General features: G+C 40.4%; 1 protein-coding gene across 1 annotated transcript in view; it reads left to right on the top strand.

The window, feature by feature from the left end:
- snd1 (staphylococcal nuclease and tudor domain containing 1) overlaps nucleotides 1–21,280 on the top strand; it is a 317,379-nt gene that overhangs the window by 278,834 nt on the left and 17,265 nt on the right. Inside the window, exon 22 of the mRNA XM_057854783.1 lies at nucleotides 5,536–5,739. Within this exon, the coding sequence (XP_057710766.1) occupies nucleotides 5,536–5,739 (204 nt within the window). The remainder of the gene's footprint in view (nucleotides 1–5,535; nucleotides 5,740–21,280) is intronic.

Raw genomic sequence — 21,280 nt, 5'->3', positions numbered from 1 at the left:
AACGACATGGCATTCCTGCTCTTTTCTTTTCCACACATTTTTCTTGAACCTTCAAACTACGTCGCAATAATATGCTTCAATTCGGTGCCCATTTGTGGTCCTCCCATCGCAGATGATGCGGAGATGAGCATTTTTTACAGAGCTAGTCTCCCGCGTTGTCTCATGTTAGCCAGCTACGGAGGTGGACTCTCCCAACTCGATGCCGGCCGAACATGAGTATATAAAAATGCGTAGCGGAAAATTAAACCCAAGAGTGACCTGCCTGGTATCAGTTTTTTTCCATGACATTTCTGCCTGTTAAAACTGTCACCACTTCCAGGATCGCTTATGTTATGCACAAGCACTCCTGGTTGCGGCTTAAATATATGCAGCGTCACACCATATGCTTTGTTATTTTCCAAGTGGTGAGAGCGCAAATGAGCATCGATTGTAACATCACAAATTATGATGTCACGCTTATTTCAATCACAACTCGGCAAGTGCTCGTAAAAGCCGAGCGAGTTCTCTCTTCACTCTCGCTCCTGCATGATTTGTTCAATTGCGTGATCACAAAATAATAGAAGGTGTAGTAATTTTGAAATTTTCCGCCGGCGAGTAATGAGTTTCCGGTTTAGAGGTAAACCGCGCATAACATGTGTGGCTGCTCCTTTCAACGCATGCGTAGTTTGTGCAAATGCAGGTGGGCCTTAAACGCACCTTAAACGTAAGTGTGGACAGGTATAAAAATAGTCGGCAAAATACCCTGGAGAAAATTATCCGTCCTAGTGTAGACGTAGCCTAAGCCACACGGCTAACCGTCATATACTATTGTTTAGCCACTACTGGATTCATTACCTTATTTGTTTTCATCAACAAAAATGTAGTTTAATCCATCTGCATGCGACCATTATGATTTTACGACAATATGCGGGTGTGCGCTCGTCCTTTTGGGAAACGCAGCACTGGTTCTCATGGGAAATGCAGTCTTCCCTTAAGGCAAAACACTTACGCTTTTGGCCACCGGTTATGCTAAAATTGACCAAAACTGAAAAGTTACCAACTGTTGCTTTAAATCTGAATAAATTCATTGAACACAACCAAAAAAAAAACAACATTTTTTAAATGTAAATAAGCGCCACCTCTCACCATTGTGTAATGTGTAACCAACTTGAAATCCAGAAAGCTACAGGAAATAAAAACGGGCCATTTTGATGCTGATGAAGGATGGAAAAGCAATCAGAGCTGATCTTCAAATAATGAAACTTTTTTTTTTTTTTTTTTTTTTAGGTAAACTGCACTGAACTGTCTCATAAAGCTTACCTCGTTTGTCCAAGAACATTGTGAAACAGTGGAACCCTAAAATAGCTTTCACAGTTTATTAAAAAGTTAAATTTCTCTGTGATCTAACAAAAAAAAAAAAATCCTGTGTGCCAAACAAAGAGCGCGTAAGGGAGCAGGCAGTACCAGAAAACCTTATGCCTTATTTTTGTCGTGTAAAAAAATATATTTAAAAAAACATTGGCAAAAATGTACATTGCTGGCCAAAAGTATTGGCACCTCTCCAATGCTGCCAGATAATGTTCAATTTCTCCAAGAAAATGATTGCAATTACAAATGCTTTGGTAGTAATATCTTCACCTATTTTGTTTGCAATGAAAAAACACAAAAGAGAATGGGGGAAAAAATTAATCATGATAATTTTACACAAAACTCCAAAAAAGGGCCGGACTAAATTATTGGCACCCTATGAAAATTTATGTGATGCTTTCATAATTTAGCTAATTAGCAGTACCTGTTACTTATCTGTGGCACATAACAGGTGGTGGCAATAACTAAATCACACTTGCAGCCAGTTAAAATGGATTAAACCTGACTCAACCCCTGTCCTGTGTCCTTGTGTGTACCACATTGAGCATGGAGAAAAGAAGACCAAATAACTGTCTGAGGACTTGAGAAGAATTGTGAGGAAGCATGGGCAATCTCAAGGCTACAAGTCCATCTCCAAAGACCTGAATGTTCCTGTGTGTGTAGTTTCATCAATAAGTGTAAAGCCACTGTGGCTAACCTCCCTAGATGTGAACAGAAAAGGAAAATTGACGAGAGATTTCCACGAAAGGTTCATAAAGAACCTTGACTCTCATCCAAACAAGTTCAAGCTGTCCCGCAGTCCGAGAGTACAACAGCATCAACCCGTACTATCCGTCGGCGTCTGAATGAAAAGGGACTCTATGGTAGGATACCCATGTAGACCCCACTTCAGATGCAGAGACATAAAAAAGCCAGGCTGGAGTTTGCCAAAACATACCTGAGAAAGCCAAAAACGTTTTAGAAGAATGTTCTCTGGTCAGATGTGACAAAAGTAGAGCTTTTTGGGAAAAGGCATCAACAGACAGTTTACATGGAAAAAAACGAGAACTTCAAAGAAAAAAACTGTCCCCACATTCACTCATGGCGGAGGTTTCCTGATGTTTTGGGGTTGCTTTGCTTCCTGTGGCACTGGACTACTTGACCGTGTGCATGGCATTATGAAGTCTGAAGACTACCAACAAATTTTGCAGCATAATGTAGGGCGCAGTGTGAGAAGGTAAGTGTGCCTCAGAAGTTATAGGTTTCCAGGAGGACAATGACCCAAAACACAATTCAAAAAGATTGTGCGGATGGTGGATAAAGAACCTCGACTAACATCCAAACAAGTTCAAGCTGTCCTGCAGTCCAAGACTAAAACAGTGTCAACCCGTACTATCCGCAGGCGTCTGAATGACAAGGGACTCTATGGTAGGATACCCACGAAGACCCCACTTCTGACCCAGTGACATAAAAAAGCCAGGTTGGAGTAGAAAGCCAAAAACGTTTTAGAAGAATGTTCTCTGGTCGGATGAGACAAAAGTAGAGCTTTTTGGGAAAAGGCATCAACAGAGTTTACAGGGGGAAAGACGAGGCCCTCAAAGAAAAGGACACGGTCCCCACAGTCAAACATGGTGGAGGTTCCCTGATGTTTTGGGTTGCTTTGCTGCCTCTGGTACTGGACTGCTTGACTGTGTGCATGGCATTATGAAGTCTGAAGACGACCAACAAATTTTGCAGCATAATGTAGGGCCCAGTGTGAGAAGCTGGGTGTCCCTCAGAAATTATAGGTCTTCCAGCAGGAAAATGACCCAAAACATACTTACAAAAGCACTAGAAAATGGTCTGAGAGAAAGCACTGCAGACTTCTAAAGTGGCCAGCAATGAGTCCAGACCTGAATCCAATAGAACACTTGTGGAGAGATCTGAAAATGACAGTTTGGAGAAGGCACCGTTCAAATCTCAGACACCTCGAGCAGTTGGCCAAAGAAGAATGGTCGAAAATTCCACCAGAGCATTGTAAGAAACTCATTGATGGATACCGGAAGCAGTTGGTCGCAGTTATTTTGTCTAAAGGTTGTTCTACCAAGTATTATGCTTGGGGTGCCAATACTTTTTTCCGGCCCAGTTTTGTGTAAAATGATAATACCGTATTGGCCCGAATATAAGACGTAGTTTTTTGCATTGAAATCAGACTGAAAAAGTGGGGGTCGTCTAGACATTATACCCATTCACGACGCTAGATGGCACCAGATCTCATTGAAGCCATGTTCTGTCATGACAGATCTCAGCTACTCTGAAGTTTACCCAGTTTGCATTATTATATTGCAATGATTTTCCTTATTCAGATTTGTGTCAAGACTGCAGTTACAGTTAGACTTCACTTTGATGGTTAATGCAGTTATTGCAATTTTGTTGTTTTATCACAATAGATTGGTTTATTTACATTTCAAAAACCAGAGGCCATTCATTTACAAATGTGATTGCACTTTAGTTTACATATATAAATGTTCAGATTAGGGCTGTCAAACGATTAAAAATTTTAATCGAGTCAATTACAGTTTAAAAATTAATTAGTCGTAATTAATCGCAATTCAAACCATCTATAAAATATGCCATATTTTTCTGTAAATTATTGTTGGAATGGAAAGATAAGACACGATGGATATATACATTCAACATACGGTACATAAGTACTGTATTTGTTTTTTATAACAATAAATCAACAAGATGGCATTAACATTATTAACATTCTGGTAAAGCGATCCATGGATAGAAAGACTTGAAGTTCTTAAAAGAGAAATGTTAGTACAAGTTATAGAAATTTTATATGAAAACACCTCTGAATGTTTTTGTTTTCATAAAATGTGTAAAATTTTCAATCAAAAAATAAACTAGTAGCCCGCCATTGTTGATGTCAATAATTACACATTGCTCATGGGTGCTTAAGCCCATAAAATCAGTCGCACCCAAGCGCCAGCAGAGGGCGACAAAACTCCCAAAAACAAGCGAAAAGTGGACATTGTGACACTGTGCTGTCATTTTAATCTGTTTGAGCGGGGCATGTGCGTTAATTGCGTCAATAATTATCGCCCGTTAACGCGATAATTTTGACAGCCCTGGTTCAGATATTAAGATTTGAATGAGGCAAAATAACATGCTTTTTCTCTCAAATATATTGTTATAGCCATTTATTTCGGATGTGCTGTAATTATTTTCTGTATAAAAATTAATTTGGTGTTCAAAAAGTCTTTTTTCAAACTTGAGTCTTGAAAAAGAGGGGGTCGTCTTATAATCGGGGCCGTCTTATATTCGGGCCAATGCGGTAATTTAATTTTTTTTTTTCATTGCCTTTTGTGTTTTTTTTTTTTTCCAGTGCAAGCAAAATAAATGAAGATATTACTACCAAAGCATTTGTAATTGCAATCATTTTCTGGGAGAAAATGAGCATTATCTGACAGACTTGCAACACTGTACAACATTTCGAGAGGGACACCTGGAGGCGTGTCCAACACTCTTGTGTGTCAACAAAAAATGCTAAAAGCTTTGTGAGGTTTGGCTTGGAGGAATCAAATCTGATTTGGAGAAGGTCTCAAGAGTCACTTTGACATGCACACTCTTGATAAGTCGGCTTCCATTTTAAATCGGGCCCTCTATCCAGCACACTGGCGGCCAATTATATCGAGCTGAAGTGTGGGGGAGAAAAAAGGTGCAATCAACCTGATTTTCTTTTTTTAAAAAAAAAAAAAAAAAAAAAAAAAAGCAATTTTGGTCTTACACTGGATACACACTTGATTACGTGAACAGTAGGGAATGTGTTTTGATTGACATTGTCATTTAAATGTGGTCATCTTTGAACAAGCTCATTACGTCGAACCTAATTAAATGTCTATGCGAGTGAAAAGTGGAACCTCTTGAACAAGCTCGCCTTGCCCACACACGCGCACACATATCCAAGGGCAGTTCGCTGGAAGGGGGTTGCCATAGAGACGAGACCTGGGCAGAAGGGGAGGGAGGAGATGGATGGGCTAAAAGTGACGATGATACTGATTTTTTTTCTTTTTTTTTATCTGGTGTATAAATAGTCTTCAAGTTAACAAATATATTCTAAATAAACTAAAAAGTGACATTTGAATTGCTATAATCTGACGTCGATCGATTTTAGCGTTTGTTTGAACTCAGCTTTTGTGGCCAAACATTTTTTTCCCTTAGGAGGACGCCCGCGCCGACGTGGTGGACTGTGTGGTGCGCGACATCCACAACACTCAGTGTCTGCTCAACGTGGAGTACACGGGCGCCAGCTGCCCGCACGTCACAATCCAGTTCGGCGACACCAAGGATGACGTGGGCCTGGGCTTGGTCAAGGAGGGCCTGGTCATGGTGGACGTGCGCAAGGAGAAGCATCTGCAGAAGATGGTTAGTGGCATTTTTATCCCGCAAAATCATAGCTTATGATTTCTGTCCATGTCATTGATTGCCTTGACCATAGACTTCATAACCTATTGACATGACACGGGAAACGGGGCCGATCCTTAGGGGGCCTATTTTCAAAAACTTCAAATTTTTCAAAACCGAATCTGCTACCGACCTAAAACCAAAACAGGCACCTACCTTAGCCATATATGAGTCTCCGTGAGCAGCAGCATTAAAAAATCGAAAGTCAGTCCCTTATAAAATCCTAATTATTTTTTATATAAGTACAACACAACTTAAAATAGCTATACAAGTCTCAGATTTTACACTTGATGCGCAAAACTCACCAAATGCAGAGATAATCACCAATATTTTCAGGATCAATAGCAATATAAGTTTATGACCAAAATAGCAACTTAAAGTGCCTGTGACACCTTAAAAAAATCTTAAATATTATTTTTCCCCAATTGGTAAATAAATTGTACGGTTATGACAAATAACAGTCTTGTGCTAAATATTTCAAATGCATTTATTCAGTACAACAGGGCGAAATTACTGCATGATGGTCAAAACTGCCGACTTCTTGAACCTCCCGAACGGTATTTTATACCACCAGAGTTGGTCGGCTCGTGTCACTTCCCAGCGGGGACTCTGAGACAAGGAAAGAGTGTAAACAAAGGAGTGTGACAGCGTGCTAACCCGAACCGAGCGGCTCTCCCAAGTCTCTTCCTCGCCGTTAGTAAACGAAAAATCACACAAAACTACCCGACGCATGTCACACACAGCGGCAGCAGTGATAGCCTTCACCGATCGGCCAGCCCCCGGCAGCGAGCAAGTTTCGGCTCGTCGTTGAACACGGAAAATGGCGCATTCTCGGTGGACAAACCGGCCGACGTCAGAGCGTTTGGCTGCCCAAGCCGAGGATAGTACTCTCTTGGCGGGCACATGAAGAGGGCCGAGATGGGTGGAAGTCTACACAATCGAGAACCGCAGAACAAGAGCGCGTGGCTGTCTGAGCACGGACGCTCATCAGCCGACGACCGACGGCTTGTTGCAGTACATGGTTGCCGGCCACTCCTGCCTTCTCGGTGGACAGGGAGCATTGTCACCCACAAAATGCAAGCCACCTCCTTATTAAAATGTGTGCCATGATCCCAGTATTTGACATTATATTAGCTCACTCACTTCATTGTCCGTCCAATGGTCCCACAGTTGTCGGACTAGTTTTGCCCATTCTTCTCGGTGAACAGAATCTTTTTCAAAACCAAAAAGTTTCACATGCTTCTCCCCTGTGCAGCAACAAAAGCCTGCTGCACATTGGGCTGGCGTAATGCGAAAAATAAACGAATTAATCTGCAAAATCAGCTGAATCCGCAATCCTTCTGCATAATATAGTAATGGCTGTATTGTGAAGATGATTAGTCTGCTGACGTCACATTCGCCTTCTTCCTCAATCCACACTCTGGCCGTAAGTCAGTCATTTTCTTGGCTTGGGATTAAAAAAATTGAATAAATACATCGATCACTTCAATAAACTTCCAAGCAGTCCATTTCATTCAGTAGCATAAAATACTGCATGTAATATGAAATATGTTTTTTGCTGTCACAGGCACTTTAATTTTTTTCAAGTTTTCAACAGCTAATAAACCACTCAATTTAACATCAGAAACTTAATACTTCAGGAAAACATGCAGAATCAATTATAAATAATATGTAAATTGATTGTTTATAAATTCTATACACAATCACAACTTATTATAGAATAGCCCTTTATTATCATTATGCACCATATACTGTTAGCAATTGTGGCTAGCGGTCGCCTGACGTAAACAGAGCTTTTCTGGCGAAAATTCTTGAGAATAAATGCTTAAATCCCCGAATTCTTCATAGATATGGACGTAAAATAGTCTCGATTCTCGGTTAAAAGCAAAGAAACTGTGCAGTTAGCGTTTATTTTATGTATACATGTCGAAGTACAATGCTACTCTGTTAGCGAATTAGGCTAGCGGCCGCCTGATGTAAACAGAGCTTTTCTGGTGAAAATTCCTGGTGATTAAATGCTTAAATCCCCGAATTCTTCATAGATATGGATGTAAAACAATCTCGAATCTTGGTTAAAAGAAAAGAAACCGTGCAGTTAGCGTTTATTTTACGTATAAATGGCGAACTATGAGCCTAGTCAGTTACGAATATTAGCCGCCTAGAAAATTCTCTCAAATAAATGCTTCAATCACAGAATTCTTTATAGATATGGTCGTAAAACTGTCTCGATTCTTTGTTAAAAGAGCTAAAAACCGGGCAGTTACGCATATACTTTACGTATATATCTCGAAGAATGACGCCAATGCGGTAGCGGTTCACATTCTCCCATTGATATTTTTTTTGACGTTTCAAAATGCATGCATGGTAAGAAAAATATAATATTTACCATAAGCGGATTTTAAGGGGGGGGGCAGGCCCCCCGGTGGTCGAAAAGTGTCATTGCATTTAATTGACTTTCCTGTGTGTATATATAAATGTTGTAAAGCAATAAAACTGCAACAAAAATTAATGAAATGAACAAAAAACATTTTTATAATGGGTCGAAATTATTTTCAAGCACCTTAGACTGTCACTGGCTTTGCATATAATTTAATATATATACATATGTTAGAGGGGAAAAAAAATAAAAATGATTTTTTTCTTTGATTGAATTTTTTTTTTTTTTTTTTTAATTGAAGCAACTTTTTGGGGGATAGAATGATTTAGACACAAATGTCCTAATCATAATATGGCCCAAACAGAAAAAGGATTGCTTCAATCAATGAAAAATGAAGTGCTCAAATTCAAATTTTTCAATCTCAAAAATTTTTTCGCATTCAAAAACTATGATTGAAATGTTTTCTTTTTTTGATTGAAGGGATTTTTCTTTTTGAAAATCTATATTTTTTTAAGCAACTTATTGATTGAATAATAAAGAGAAAAATGCCTTGGCCAATATATGGCCCTAACACAAATCAACATTACTTCAATAAAAAATAAAAAAATAAATAAATAATAAAACTTAATCAAAGAAAAATAGCTTTCACGTGCATTTTTTGTTTTTTGAGTTTCAAATGTATTTTTGCATTCAAACACATTTTTTTAAATGAAGCGACTTTTTTTGGTTGAAAATATATATTTTCATTGAAACTTTTTTTTTTTTTTTTTTTTTTAATTGAAGAAACTTTTTTTTAATTGAATTATAGACACAAATCTACCTCCGTATAGCTCCGCCCGGGGATATAATTTTTGACTGGGGTAACTACATTGGCACGACACCGGCAGGCGTATCAAATTCAATGGATGATGACCTTGGCGAAACGTATTGTCTAAGCAGCCTGATTTCGAATTCCCCTCAAGAATGATAGGAAACAAAAAACGCTCATTGTCAACTTATTATTATAAATATTCTTGTCAATTTTATTGCTGACACTGCGTTTTTAGGGTCATCAATATGTTGCGCCCCCCCCTGCCCCAAATGTCAAACTTCACCTATGATATTTACCTTGAATCCTCGAACACATCACTCCTGAGACAATCCTTCCTGTTTATATGCGGTACAGCTTTCATAGTTCTGGAAAAAATCCAAGCTTCAACCCGGCTTTGACACGACCATGTGCCGTCTTCGGCTATTACTAAATGAAGCTTCAAGCTCAGCCCCCTATGGTAAGGCGTGACGCAAAGAATGACGATGTGTCAGGTCAATAGGGAATGAAGTCTATGCCTTGACGTCCTTCGTTCATTCCCTGTCAACCTTCCCAGTTCAAATGAACTGAACGTCTACTATCATCGTGAATGGCGCTGCAAGAGTTAAGTCAGAGAAAAATGACACGTCTGCAAATACAGCAGGCGAACGTGCACTAATATCCGTCACTCTGCCACTTAGTTAAAAATGTAAACTGACGAGCTCCCGCTGAAATACGGCCGCCGGCATCTTAATTGCTCGTAAACGCCCCCGGTTATGAACGATCGGTCTTTCTTTTGCATGCAATCAGTTACACGTGCACTAAAGTGCCTCACAGTAGCTCAATAAAGGCCTTTGCATCATTGTTCCGACTCAACTCCAAGGAGGTGCCACGATGTGGTTTGAAGACAGAACGGAAACCTCCCAGCAATCGACCTAATAGGCTTACCCACTTTGGTTTCATCTAATGGTTTTCTTTTTAGTATTCCACATCAGTGTCTGCGGTCCTCCCGCCAACGTATTCCAAACTGGAGAAAGCTTTAACAAGCCGCAGTGTTGCCGACGTGTCCGCATGTTTTCCAAACAAGAAAAAAAAAGATCTCGCTCATTTTGTATGCCTGCAAAAAAAAGAAATGATGATTCCACTTGAAAGCTTTAAATGGAGTACGAGTCAATCCCACGGATGATGTACAACGCCCGCTGGCCTTCGCTGACTCCCATGAGAGGGAAAGTTAATAAAAACCCTCAGATAAGGTTTATTTATTTGCTTTGCTCACAACAGCAAAAAAAAAAAAAAAAAAAAAAAAAAGCTGCAGTGTTTTAACCGTTACTGTCTGAATGTATTGGGATGGGGGGAAAAATTTATTTGTAAGAATGTTAAGACGGTACTAGCAATGATGTCATTGCATATACTGATGCCCATTTACACTCTATGAATAATATAAATTCAAATTTACATACATTTTATTTCTCACATTATATAAATAAGTACCAGTTTTCACTTTTTTTTAAATGCACGCCATTGTTCAGTGGTTGATAAAATAATCATTTTTTAAAAATTAAGTAAAAGTACCAGTATCTACAAAAACATTTACTCAAGTAAAAGTACAAAGGTACTTGCTTTAAATTGTAGTTTTCAAGTAAAAGGAACTTTATCGGATACAAAGATGTAATATACGAACATATATATATATATATATATATATATATATATATATATATATATATATATATATATATATATATATGTATATATGGCGGAAAACACTCAGGTGACTTGAAGTTCTGCTCTGAGACCCCCAATATGGCCAAATTTCAAAATTGTCCTACAGTGGGGCAAATAAGGAGTTAGTCAACCACTAATTGTGCAAGTTCTCCCATTAGAAAATATTAGAGAGGCCTGTAAATGTCAACATGGGTAAACCTCAACCATGAGAGACAGAATATGGAAGGAAAAAAAACAGAAAATCACAGTTTGATTTTTAAAGAATTTATTTGCAAATCATGGTGGAAAATAATTATTTGGTCAATATCAAAAGTTCATCTCGATACTTTGTTATGTACCCTTTGTTGATAATAACGGAGGCCAAACGTTTTCTGTAACTCTTCACAAGCTTTTCAAACACTGTTGCTGATATTTTGGCCCGTTCCTTCATGCAGATCTCCTCTAGAGCAGTGATGTTTGGGGCTGTCGTTGGGCAACACAGACTTTCAACTGCCTTCACAGATTGTCTATGGGGTTGAGATCTGGAGACTGGCTAGGCCACTCTAGGACCTTGAAATGCTTCTTACGAAGCCACTCCTTTGTTGCCCTGGCTGTGTGTTTGGGATCATTGTCATGCTGAAAGACCCAGCCACGTCTCATCTTCATTGCCTTTGCTGATGGAAAAAGATTTGCTCTCGATACATGGCCCCATTCATTTTTTCCTTTACACAGATCAGTCGTCCTGGTCCCTTTGCAGAAAAACAGCCTCAAAGCATGATGTGTCCACCCCCATGCTTCACAGTGGGTATGGTGTTCTGCGGATGCAATTCAGTATTCTTTCTCCTCCAAACACGAGAACCTGTGTTTCTACCCAAAAGTTCTATTTTGGTTTCATCTGCCCATAACACATTCTCCCAGTCCTCTTCTGGATCATCCAAATGCTCTCTAGCGAACCGCAGACGGGCCTGGATGTGTACTTTCTTCAGCAGGGGGACACGTCTGGCAGTGCAGGATTTGAGTCCCTGGCGGCGCATTGTGTTACTGATAGTAGCCCTTTTTACTGTGGTCCCAGCTCTCTGTAGATCATTCACTGGGTCCCCCCGTGTGGTTCTGGGATTTTTGCTCACCATTCTTATTATCATTTTGACGCCACGGGGTGAGATCTTGCATGGAGCCCCAGATCGAGTGAGATTAGTGGTCTTGTATGTCTTACATTTTCTAATAATTGCTCCCACAGTTGATTTCTTTACACCAAGTGTTTTACCTGTTGCAGATTCAGTATTCCCAGCCTGGTGCAGGTCTACAATTTTGTCTCTGGTGTCCTTCGTCTGCTCTTTGTTCTTGGCTATAGTGGAGTTTGAAGTGTGACTGACTGAGATTGTGGACAGGTGTCTTTTATACCGATAATGAGTTAAAACAGGGGCCATTAATACAGGTAACGAGTGGAGCCTCGTTAGACCTCGTTAGAAGAAGTCAGACCTCAGACAGCCAGAAATCTTGCTTGTTTGTAAGTGACCAAATACTTATCCACTCTAATTTGGAAATAAATTCTTTAAAAATCAAACAATATGATTTTCAGTTTTTTTTTTCCACATTCTGTCTCTCATGGTTGAGGTTTACCCATGTTGACAATTATAGGCCTCTCTAATCTTTTCAAGTAGGAGAACTTGCACAATTGGTGGTTGACTAAATACTTATATGCCCCACTGTATATATATGTGTACATATATAAATAAATAAATATATTTATTTATTAACGCCGCCATCTGTCGTTTCGTATGTAGTTCTATAAGCATTTGATATCTCGGCATATATTGTAGGGTGTCTGCTACAGTCAGGAATATTGTAGCCACCTAGTCTAGCATCGCGTTTGCTACAGCGTCACAACACTTTTCTCAGTGTTTCTGACTTTTCTCGCGTCATTCAGCCAACGTACTAACACACGGTGTCTTGTTGCCGAATGGTGACAAAATCCGAACGGAGAAAAAAAAAAAACATAATGCACGAAAAACGTACACATTTTGAATGTACGGCGTACACATTTAAGAATCAGTGCTCACATGTACAAATTACGCCGAAACCGTACAACTTGACAGGTATGGTAACAGATCGGTCAAGTCGTGGCTATGCTGAAAGTGAACACTGCTTGTCAACCATATGGATAAATATATCCGACTTGATCCCTCGGATAAGAATAAACAGTCCATTTCTGCAGCTATACATGCACTTCGAGTGTCGCAATACTGTCACCCTGAGGTGTCCTCGCCCCATAAAACGTGGGATTAACATATAAGTGCCGCGCTGTCCGACAAAATCGGGGACAAGCATATACAGTTCATTGCTCTCTCGTCCCGTACGTGTGATTAGCGTTCACGCACCGTATAGCAGATGCGAGCCGTCCTAATGTAAAGATTAATCTTGCCCGCATCTGGCGCGCCGCGTGCGTCGTGGTTGCGCACCTGCCGCTCGGCATTCCGAGCAGATGGACGCTAGTGCTTTTTTATGCCTTGGTCACACGATTTGACGCAGCGCGCATTACACCTGGTTCGTGCTCGTCGGATTTGGCGCATCAGCAGCGCGTCTTGTAATGCCAGCTGCTTTACACGAAAGGCGACCACTCATCATTCCTAAACCTAAAAAAAACGGCTTGCAATCTGCATGTCGACGCCCTAATTTAGCCAGTTGGGGAGCAGCACTCGATTCAATTACAGTGGGGCAAATAAGTATTTAGTCAAAAACCAATTGTGCAAGTTCTCCTACTTGAAAAGATTAGAGAGGCCTGTAATTGTCAACATGGGTAAACCTCAACCATGAGAGACAGAATGTGGGGAAAAAAACACATTGTTTGATTTTTAAAGAATTTATTTCCAAATTAGAGTGGAAAATAAGTATTTGGTCACCTACAAACAAGCTACATTTCTGGCTGTCAGAGAGGTCTAACTTCTTCTAACGAGGTCTAACGAGGCTCCACTCGTTACCTGTATTAATGGCAACTGTTTTAACTCATTATCGGTATAAAAAACACCTGTCCACAACCTCAGTCAGTCACACTCCAAACTCCACTATGGCAAAGCTGTCGAAGTACACCAGAGACAAAATTGTAGACCTGCACCATGCTGGGAAGACTGAAACCGCAATAGGTAAAACACTTGGTGTAAAATCAACTGTGGGAGCAATTATTGGAAAATGGAAGACATACAAGACCACTGATAATCTCCCTCGATCTGGGGCTGCATGCAAGTTTTCACCCCGTGGCGTCAAAATGATAACAAGAACGGTGAGCAAAAATCCCAGAACCACACGGGGGGACCAAGTGAATGACCTACAGACAGCTGGGACCACAGTAACAAAGGCTACTATCAGTAACACAATGCACCACCAGGGACTCAAATGCTGCACTGCCAGACGTGTCCCCCTGCTGAAGAAAGTACACGTCCAGGCCCGTCTGCAGTTTGCTAGAAATCATTTGGATGATCTAGAAGAGGACTGGGAGAATGTGTTATGGTCAGATGAAACCAAAATAGAACTTTTTGGTTGAAACACAGGTTCTCATGTTTGGAGGAGAAAGAATACTGAATTGCATCCGAAGAACACCATACCCACTGTGAAGCATGGGGGTGGAAACATCATGCTTTGGGGCTGTCTTTCTGCAAAGGGACCAGGACGACTGATCTGTGTAAAGGAAAGAATGATTGGGGCCATGTATTGAGAGATTTTGAGTGAAAATCTCCTTCCATCAGCAAGGGCATTGTAGATGAGACAAGGCTGGGTCTTTCAGCATGACAATGATCCCAAACACACAGCCAGGGAAACAAAGGAGTGGCTTCGTAAGAAGCATTTCAAGGTCCTGGAGTGGCCTAGCCAGTCTCCAGATCACAACCCCATAGAAAATCTGTGGAGGGAGTTGAAAGTCCGCGTTGCCTAATGACAGCCCCAAAACATCACTACCGGTATTTTTGGAATGGGCCAAAATACCGGCAACAGTGTGTGAAAAGCTTGTGAAGAGTTACAGAAAACGTTTGGCCTCCGTTATTGCCAACAAAGGGTACATAACAAAGCCTTGAGATGAACTTTTTGTATTGACCAAAAACTTATTTTCCACCACGATTTGCAAATAAATTCTTTAAAAATCAAACAATGTGTTTTTTTGTGGGTTTTTTTACGCATTCTGTCTCTCATGGTTGAGGTTTACCCATGTTGACAATTACAGGCCTATCTAATATTTTCAAGTGGGAGAACTTGCATAATTAGTTGTTGACTAAATACTTATTTGCCCCACTATAACTGTGTTTTTAGTAAACACAAGTACGCAGTAAGCAATATTCATCATTAGAGATAAGTACTTAACCCAGACTTTATAAATAGAAGCTGATTGGTCGAGCTAAACCTCTTCGCGTTCAAATACACTAAGCAAATATTGATCTAAGGGAGCGATGTCAGTGTGTGGAAACAATCTGGCAATTTACACGTATTAAAGCGCTAATTAAGCCAGTTGAGGGAACTTCTCTCCTTCCACTCTTCATCAGCCTTTGCTGTAAGTTAATTAAGTTTTATAGAATTGAAACCAACTTTGCTATTGATTCACACCATAATCAACAACATTTGTGATTATCTAAAAGATTTAGAGCAATGTTAGGCATCTAATTGATCTGCTCACTCCAGTGGCAGCTGCCGCTTTTATTTATAAAATGCTATTTCATTCCTCTAGATTAAATTCGGCGTGTTAAAGTATGCATTGATTTTTGTCAGGGGGCGTCGGAGCATCCACGGTGGGGGAAAAAAAATAGCGGCAACTCAAAGTCAATAAGCCAAATGAGGAATCAAACTTTACTACTTCTGGAATATGCGAAGTCAACTTGGCAAGTCGACTTGTTAAATCCGTCTCTTCTTTCCATCTCGACCTGAGACAGACTTAATGAATCCAATCGCTCTGGCAGAGTGGATGTACTGAGCTATACTTAAATTGTCTTGGCACTGTCGACACTAGACGCCGCTAGAATGGAAAGATGCCTGTAGAGCGTTTTTTTTTTTTTTATTATTATTATTATTCCGATGCCGACAGGCAATAGACATTGCAGTGTAGAACATTTTAATCTCAAATATATACATGGCGGAAAACATTCGGGTGACTTGAAGTTCCGCTCGCAGACCCCCAATTTGGCCAAATTTCAAAATTGTCCTAAACGCATGTGTGATACATCATTGGAAGGCTTAAAATCACAATTTTCTAGGGGGAAAATGTTTTGAACAGGAGGGCATTAAAAAAAAAAAAAAAAAAAATCCATAAACTCCGTGTAGCATGTCTCACACAGTGTCAAAACGAGGGGTGTGACAAAATATCGAAATGGTGATACAGTGGGGCAATTAAGTATTTAGTCAGCCACTAATTGTGCAAGTTCTCCTACTTGAAAAGATTAGAGAGGCCTGTAATTGTCAACATGGGTAAACCTCAACAATGAGAAACCGAAAGTTGAAAAAAAAAACAGAAAATCACATTGTTTGATTTTTTTAAAGAATTTATTTCCTAATTAGAGTGGAAAATAAGTATTTGGTCATTGACAAACAAGCCAGATTTCTGGCTGTCAAAGAAGTCTAACTTCTTCTAGCGAGGTCTAACGAGGCTCCACTCGTTACCTGTATTAATGGCACCTGTTTTAACTCATTGTCGGTATAAAAGACACCTGTCCAAAATCTCAGTCAGTCACACTCCAAACTCCACTATGGCCAAGACCAAAAAGCTGTCGAAGGACACCAGAGACAAAATTGTAGACCTGCACCAGGCTTGGAAGATTGAATCTGCAATAGGTAAAACGCTTGGTGTAAAGAAATCAACTATGGGAGCAATTATTAGAAAATGTAAGACATACAAGACCACTAATCTCACTCGATCTGGGGCTCCATGCAAGATCTCACCCTGTGGCGTCAAAATGATAATAAGAATGTTGAGCAAATTCCCAGAATCACACGGGTGGACCTAGTGAATGACCTAGACAGAGAGCTGGGACCACAGTAACAAAGGCTACTATCAGTAAGACAATGCACCGCTGGGGACTCAAATACTGCACTGCCAGACGTGTCCCCCTGCTGAAGCCAGTACATGTCCAGGCCCGTCTGTGGTTCGCTAGAGAGCATTTGGATGATCCAGAAGAGGACTGGGAGAATGTGTTATGGTCAGATGAAACCAAAATAGAACTTTTTGGTAGGAACACAGGTTCTCGTGTTTGGAGGAGAAAGAATAGTGAATTGCATCCGAAGAACACCATACCCACTGTGAAGCATGGGGGCGGAAAAATCATGCTTTGGGGCTGTTTTTCTGCAAAGGGACTAGGACGACGGATCTGTATAAAGGAAAGAATGATTGGGGCCATGTATCGAGAGATTTTGAGTGAACATCTCTTTCCATCAGCAAGGGCATTGAAGATGAGACGTGGCTGGGTCTTTCAGCATGACAATGATCCCAAACACACAGCCAGGGCAACAAAGGAGTGGCTTCGTAAGAAGCATTTCAAGGTCCTGGAGTGGCCTAGCCAGTCTCCAGATCTCAACCCCATAGAAAATCTGTGGAGGGAGTTAAAAGTCTGTGTTGCCCAACGATAGCCCCAAAACATCACTGCTTTAAAGGAGATCTGCATGGAGGAATGGGCCAAAATACCAGCAACAGTATGTGAAAAGCATGTTAAGAGTTACGGAAAACGTTTGGCCTCCGTTATTGCCAACAAAGGGTACATAACAAAGTATTGAGATGAACTTTTGGTATTGACCAAATACTTACTTTCCACCCATTTTGTCTCTCATGTTTGAGGCGTACCCATGTTGACAATTACTGGCCTCTCTAATATTTTCAAGTAGGAGAACTTGCACAATTAGTGGTTGACTAAATAATTATTACCCCACTGTATCTGTGACCTATTTACAGACACTATTTTTTTCATTGTGACGTAATTTGTTTAAAATATGCTAGTGAATGATTTTGTCATTTTTTCAACTAAATATTAGACATCAATAAATGATTCTAAACTACAAATGATATTTCAAATAATTGTGGTTGCGCAGTGTCTGTAAACGGGGGTCTTCAGAGTAAAACAGACAGATCAAAAATAGTTTGCAGGCTAATGCGCCATGAAACTGCTATGGCAGCATATAGACATTGTTTTCTAAAACACAACAGTTGTTTTGGCTTAAAAAAGGGGTGCAAGAGCAGAAACGGCTTTTTCAGCCACTTATGTACACTGCTGGCCAAAATTATTGGCACCCCTGTAATTCTGTCAGATAATGCTCAGTTTCTCCCAGAAAATGATTGCAATTACAAATGCTTTGGTAGTAATATCTTCATTGATTTTTGCTTGCAATGAAAAAACACAAAAGAGAATGAAAAAAAATTAATCATTTTACACAAAACTCCAAAAATAACAGTGCCTTCAGATACAGCAAAAAACGTACGCCACATTAGAACCCGAATGGTTACATTATTACAGAAATTATTGTAATTATAATATTATTCTGATTGTATTGTTTATTTGTTTTGCTTTGTGTAATGGCCATTTGTAATTGTACCAGCAGTATTTATTGAGGATTTCGTGCAGGTTTTCGGGCTGTGAAGCAAAGTACACTGCTGGACAAAAGTATTGGCACCCCTGCAATTTTGTCAGATAATTTCTCCCTGGACAATGATTGCGATTACAAACACTCTGGTCGTAATATCTTCATTTATTTTGCTTGCAATGAAAAAACAAAAGAGAATGAGATTTTTTTTTTTTTTAATCTATTTAACACAAAAAGTATTGGCACCTTTTTAAAACCTTTTACTTACCTGTGGCACATAACAGGTCGATGCAATAACTAAATCTCACGTGCAGCAAGTTAAAATGGACTAAAGTTGACTCAACTTCTGTCCTGTTCCCCTGTGTGTACCCCATTGAGCATGGAGAAAAGAACACAGAACTGTCTAAGGACTTGAGAAGCAAAATTGTGAGGAAGCATGGGCAATCTCAAGGCTACAAGTCCATCTCCAAAGACCTGAATGTCCCTGTTTCTACCGTGTGTAGTGTTATCTTAAAGTGTAAACACCATAGCAGTGTGGCTAACCTCCATAGACGTAGACAGAAAAGAAAAATTGACGAGATATTTCAACGAAAGATTGTGCGGATGGTGGATAAAGAACCTCGACTAACATCCAAACAAGTTCAAGCTGCTCTGCAGTCCAAGGGTACAACAGTGTCAACCCGTACTATCCATCGGCGTCTGAATGAAAAGAGACCCTATGGCAGGATACCCAGAAAGACCCCACTTCTGACCCAGAGAGATAAAAAAAGCCAGGCTGGAGTTTGCCAAAACTTACCTGAGAAAGCCAAAAATGTTTTGGAGGAATCTACAAAAGTAGAGCTTTTTGGGAAAAGGCATCAACATAGAGTTTACAGGGAAAAATAACGAGGCCTTCAAAAAAAAGAACACGGCGGAGGTTCCCTGATGTTTTGGGGTTGCTTTGCTACCTCTGGCACTGGACTGCTTGGTCGTGTGCATGGCATTATGAAGTCTGAAGACTACCAACAATTTTTGCAGCATAATGTAGGGCCCCGTGTGAGAAAGCTGGGTCTCCCTCAGAGGTCATGGGTCTTCCAGCAGGACAATGACCCAAAACACACTTCAAAAACCACCGGAAAATGGTTTGAGAGAAAGCACTAGAGACTTCTAAAGTGGCCAGCAATGAGTCCAGACCTGAATCCCAGAGAACACCTGTGGAGAGATCTGACAATGGCACCCTTCCAATCTCAGAGACCTGGAGCAGTTGGCCAAAGAAGTATGGCGTAAAATTCCAGCAGAGCATTGTAAAAAACTCATCGATGGATACCCGAAGCGGTTGGTCGCAGTTATTTTGTAAATTGAGAAATTGAGCATTATCTGACAGAATTGCAGGGGTGCCAATACTTTTAGCCATCAGTGTATATATGTCATTGAAATGTGTGAATATTGCTAATACTGATCATTGGTATAGTAATGTAGTAAGTAGCGCCTTGGGAAATGTCATATATTCACACTCGGCCTCGCTTCTCGCTCTCTGTGTGAATAGCTTAGAGGGGCCAAAAAGAGTTTCCTACCCACTATTTTTTCGATTCGTATTTGTCCGTCCGCGGTTGCCGTCGTTCTTTAAGAGTCCCCCGCGTATCATCCGTGGCCTAATTGCACTCATGGCCGATGGCAGGATGGAATGACAGAGCGGAGATGGTGATGTGGAATCCATACAGGAAATAAGAGGAAAAGGGGGTGCGCGTACGCCTCAGGGGATTCCATGTTTGATTAATCACAGTTGGAATGTGCCACTTGTCGCATGGGAATCTGGATATTTTTATAAGGCAGGTTGACATTTCCCCGATGAATAATGGGAAATTACTTTTTTTTTAAAGATATCTTTGTTTTTCCCTTTCATTGTTCAGAAAAGTTGGCCTAGATTTTTGCATTTTTAGCTCATTTTGATTTTTCTTTTAGCGTGCCTTTTCTAGAAATGTCTGTCTTCCAACCTCGCTTTGACTGAAACTGCTTGAACGTTAGCTCTTTGTGCCTTCGACGGTGATAGCCGACTCTGAGTCCTTGTTCAAATGTTTCGGACGTCTAGCGCCGTCAAATGTAGCTACTTTTGACGTGTAAACTGCTTTTGACATCTGAAGAACCTCGGAAAACTTTTCATTGGTTACAATGGAAATACACAAAGTCCCCAGGTTACAGCGTACTCAACTTACGTGATTTCGACTTTACGACGCCGGAGTCTCGTCCGCCATTTTGTCTTCTGGGGGTTTTTTGTTGTTGTTGCTTAAACAGTACCTTATTGTGCCTCACAGTACAGTGGGGCAAATAAGTATTTAGTCAACCACTAATTGTGCAAGTTCTCCTACTTGAAAAGATTAGAGAGGCCTGTAATTGTCAACATGAGTAAACCTCAACCATGAGAGACAGAATGTGGGGAAAAAAAACAGAAAATCACATTGTTTGATTTTTAAAGAATTTATTTGCAAATCATGGTGGAAAATAAGTATTTGGTCAATACCAAAAGTTCATCTCAATACTTTGTTATGTACCCTTTGTTGGCAATAACGGAGGACAAATGCTTTCTGTAACTCATCACAAGCATTTCACACACTGTTCCTGGTATTTTGGCCCATTCCTCCATGCAGATCTCCTCTAGAGCAGTGATGTTTTGGGGCTGTCGTTGGGCAACACGGACTTTCAACTCCCTCCACTGATTTTCTATGGGGTTGAGATCTGGAGACTGGCTAGGCCACTCCAGGACCTTGAAATGCTTCTTACAAGGCCACTCTTTTGTTGCCCTGGCTGTGTGTGCAATCATTGTCATGCTGAAAGATCCAGCCACGTCTCATCTTCAATGCCCTTGCTGATGGAAGGAGATTTTCACTCAAAATCTCTCGATACATGGCCCCATTCATTCTTTCCTTTACACAGATCAGTCGTCGAGGTCCCTTTGCAGAAAAACAGCACCAAAGCATGATGTTTCCACCCCCATGCTTCACAGTGGGTATGGTGTTCTTCGGATGCAATTCAGTATTCTTTCTCCTATAAACACGAGAACCTGTGTTTCTACCAAAAAGTTCTATTTTGGTTTCATCTGACCATAACACATTCTC

Source organism: Corythoichthys intestinalis, chromosome 13 (genome assembly GCF_030265065.1).
Source record: "Corythoichthys intestinalis isolate RoL2023-P3 chromosome 13, ASM3026506v1, whole genome shotgun sequence".
Classification (NCBI taxonomy): domain Eukaryota; kingdom Metazoa; phylum Chordata; class Actinopteri; order Syngnathiformes; family Syngnathidae; genus Corythoichthys; species Corythoichthys intestinalis.
This window is presented reverse-complemented; position numbering and strand designations above follow the sequence as displayed.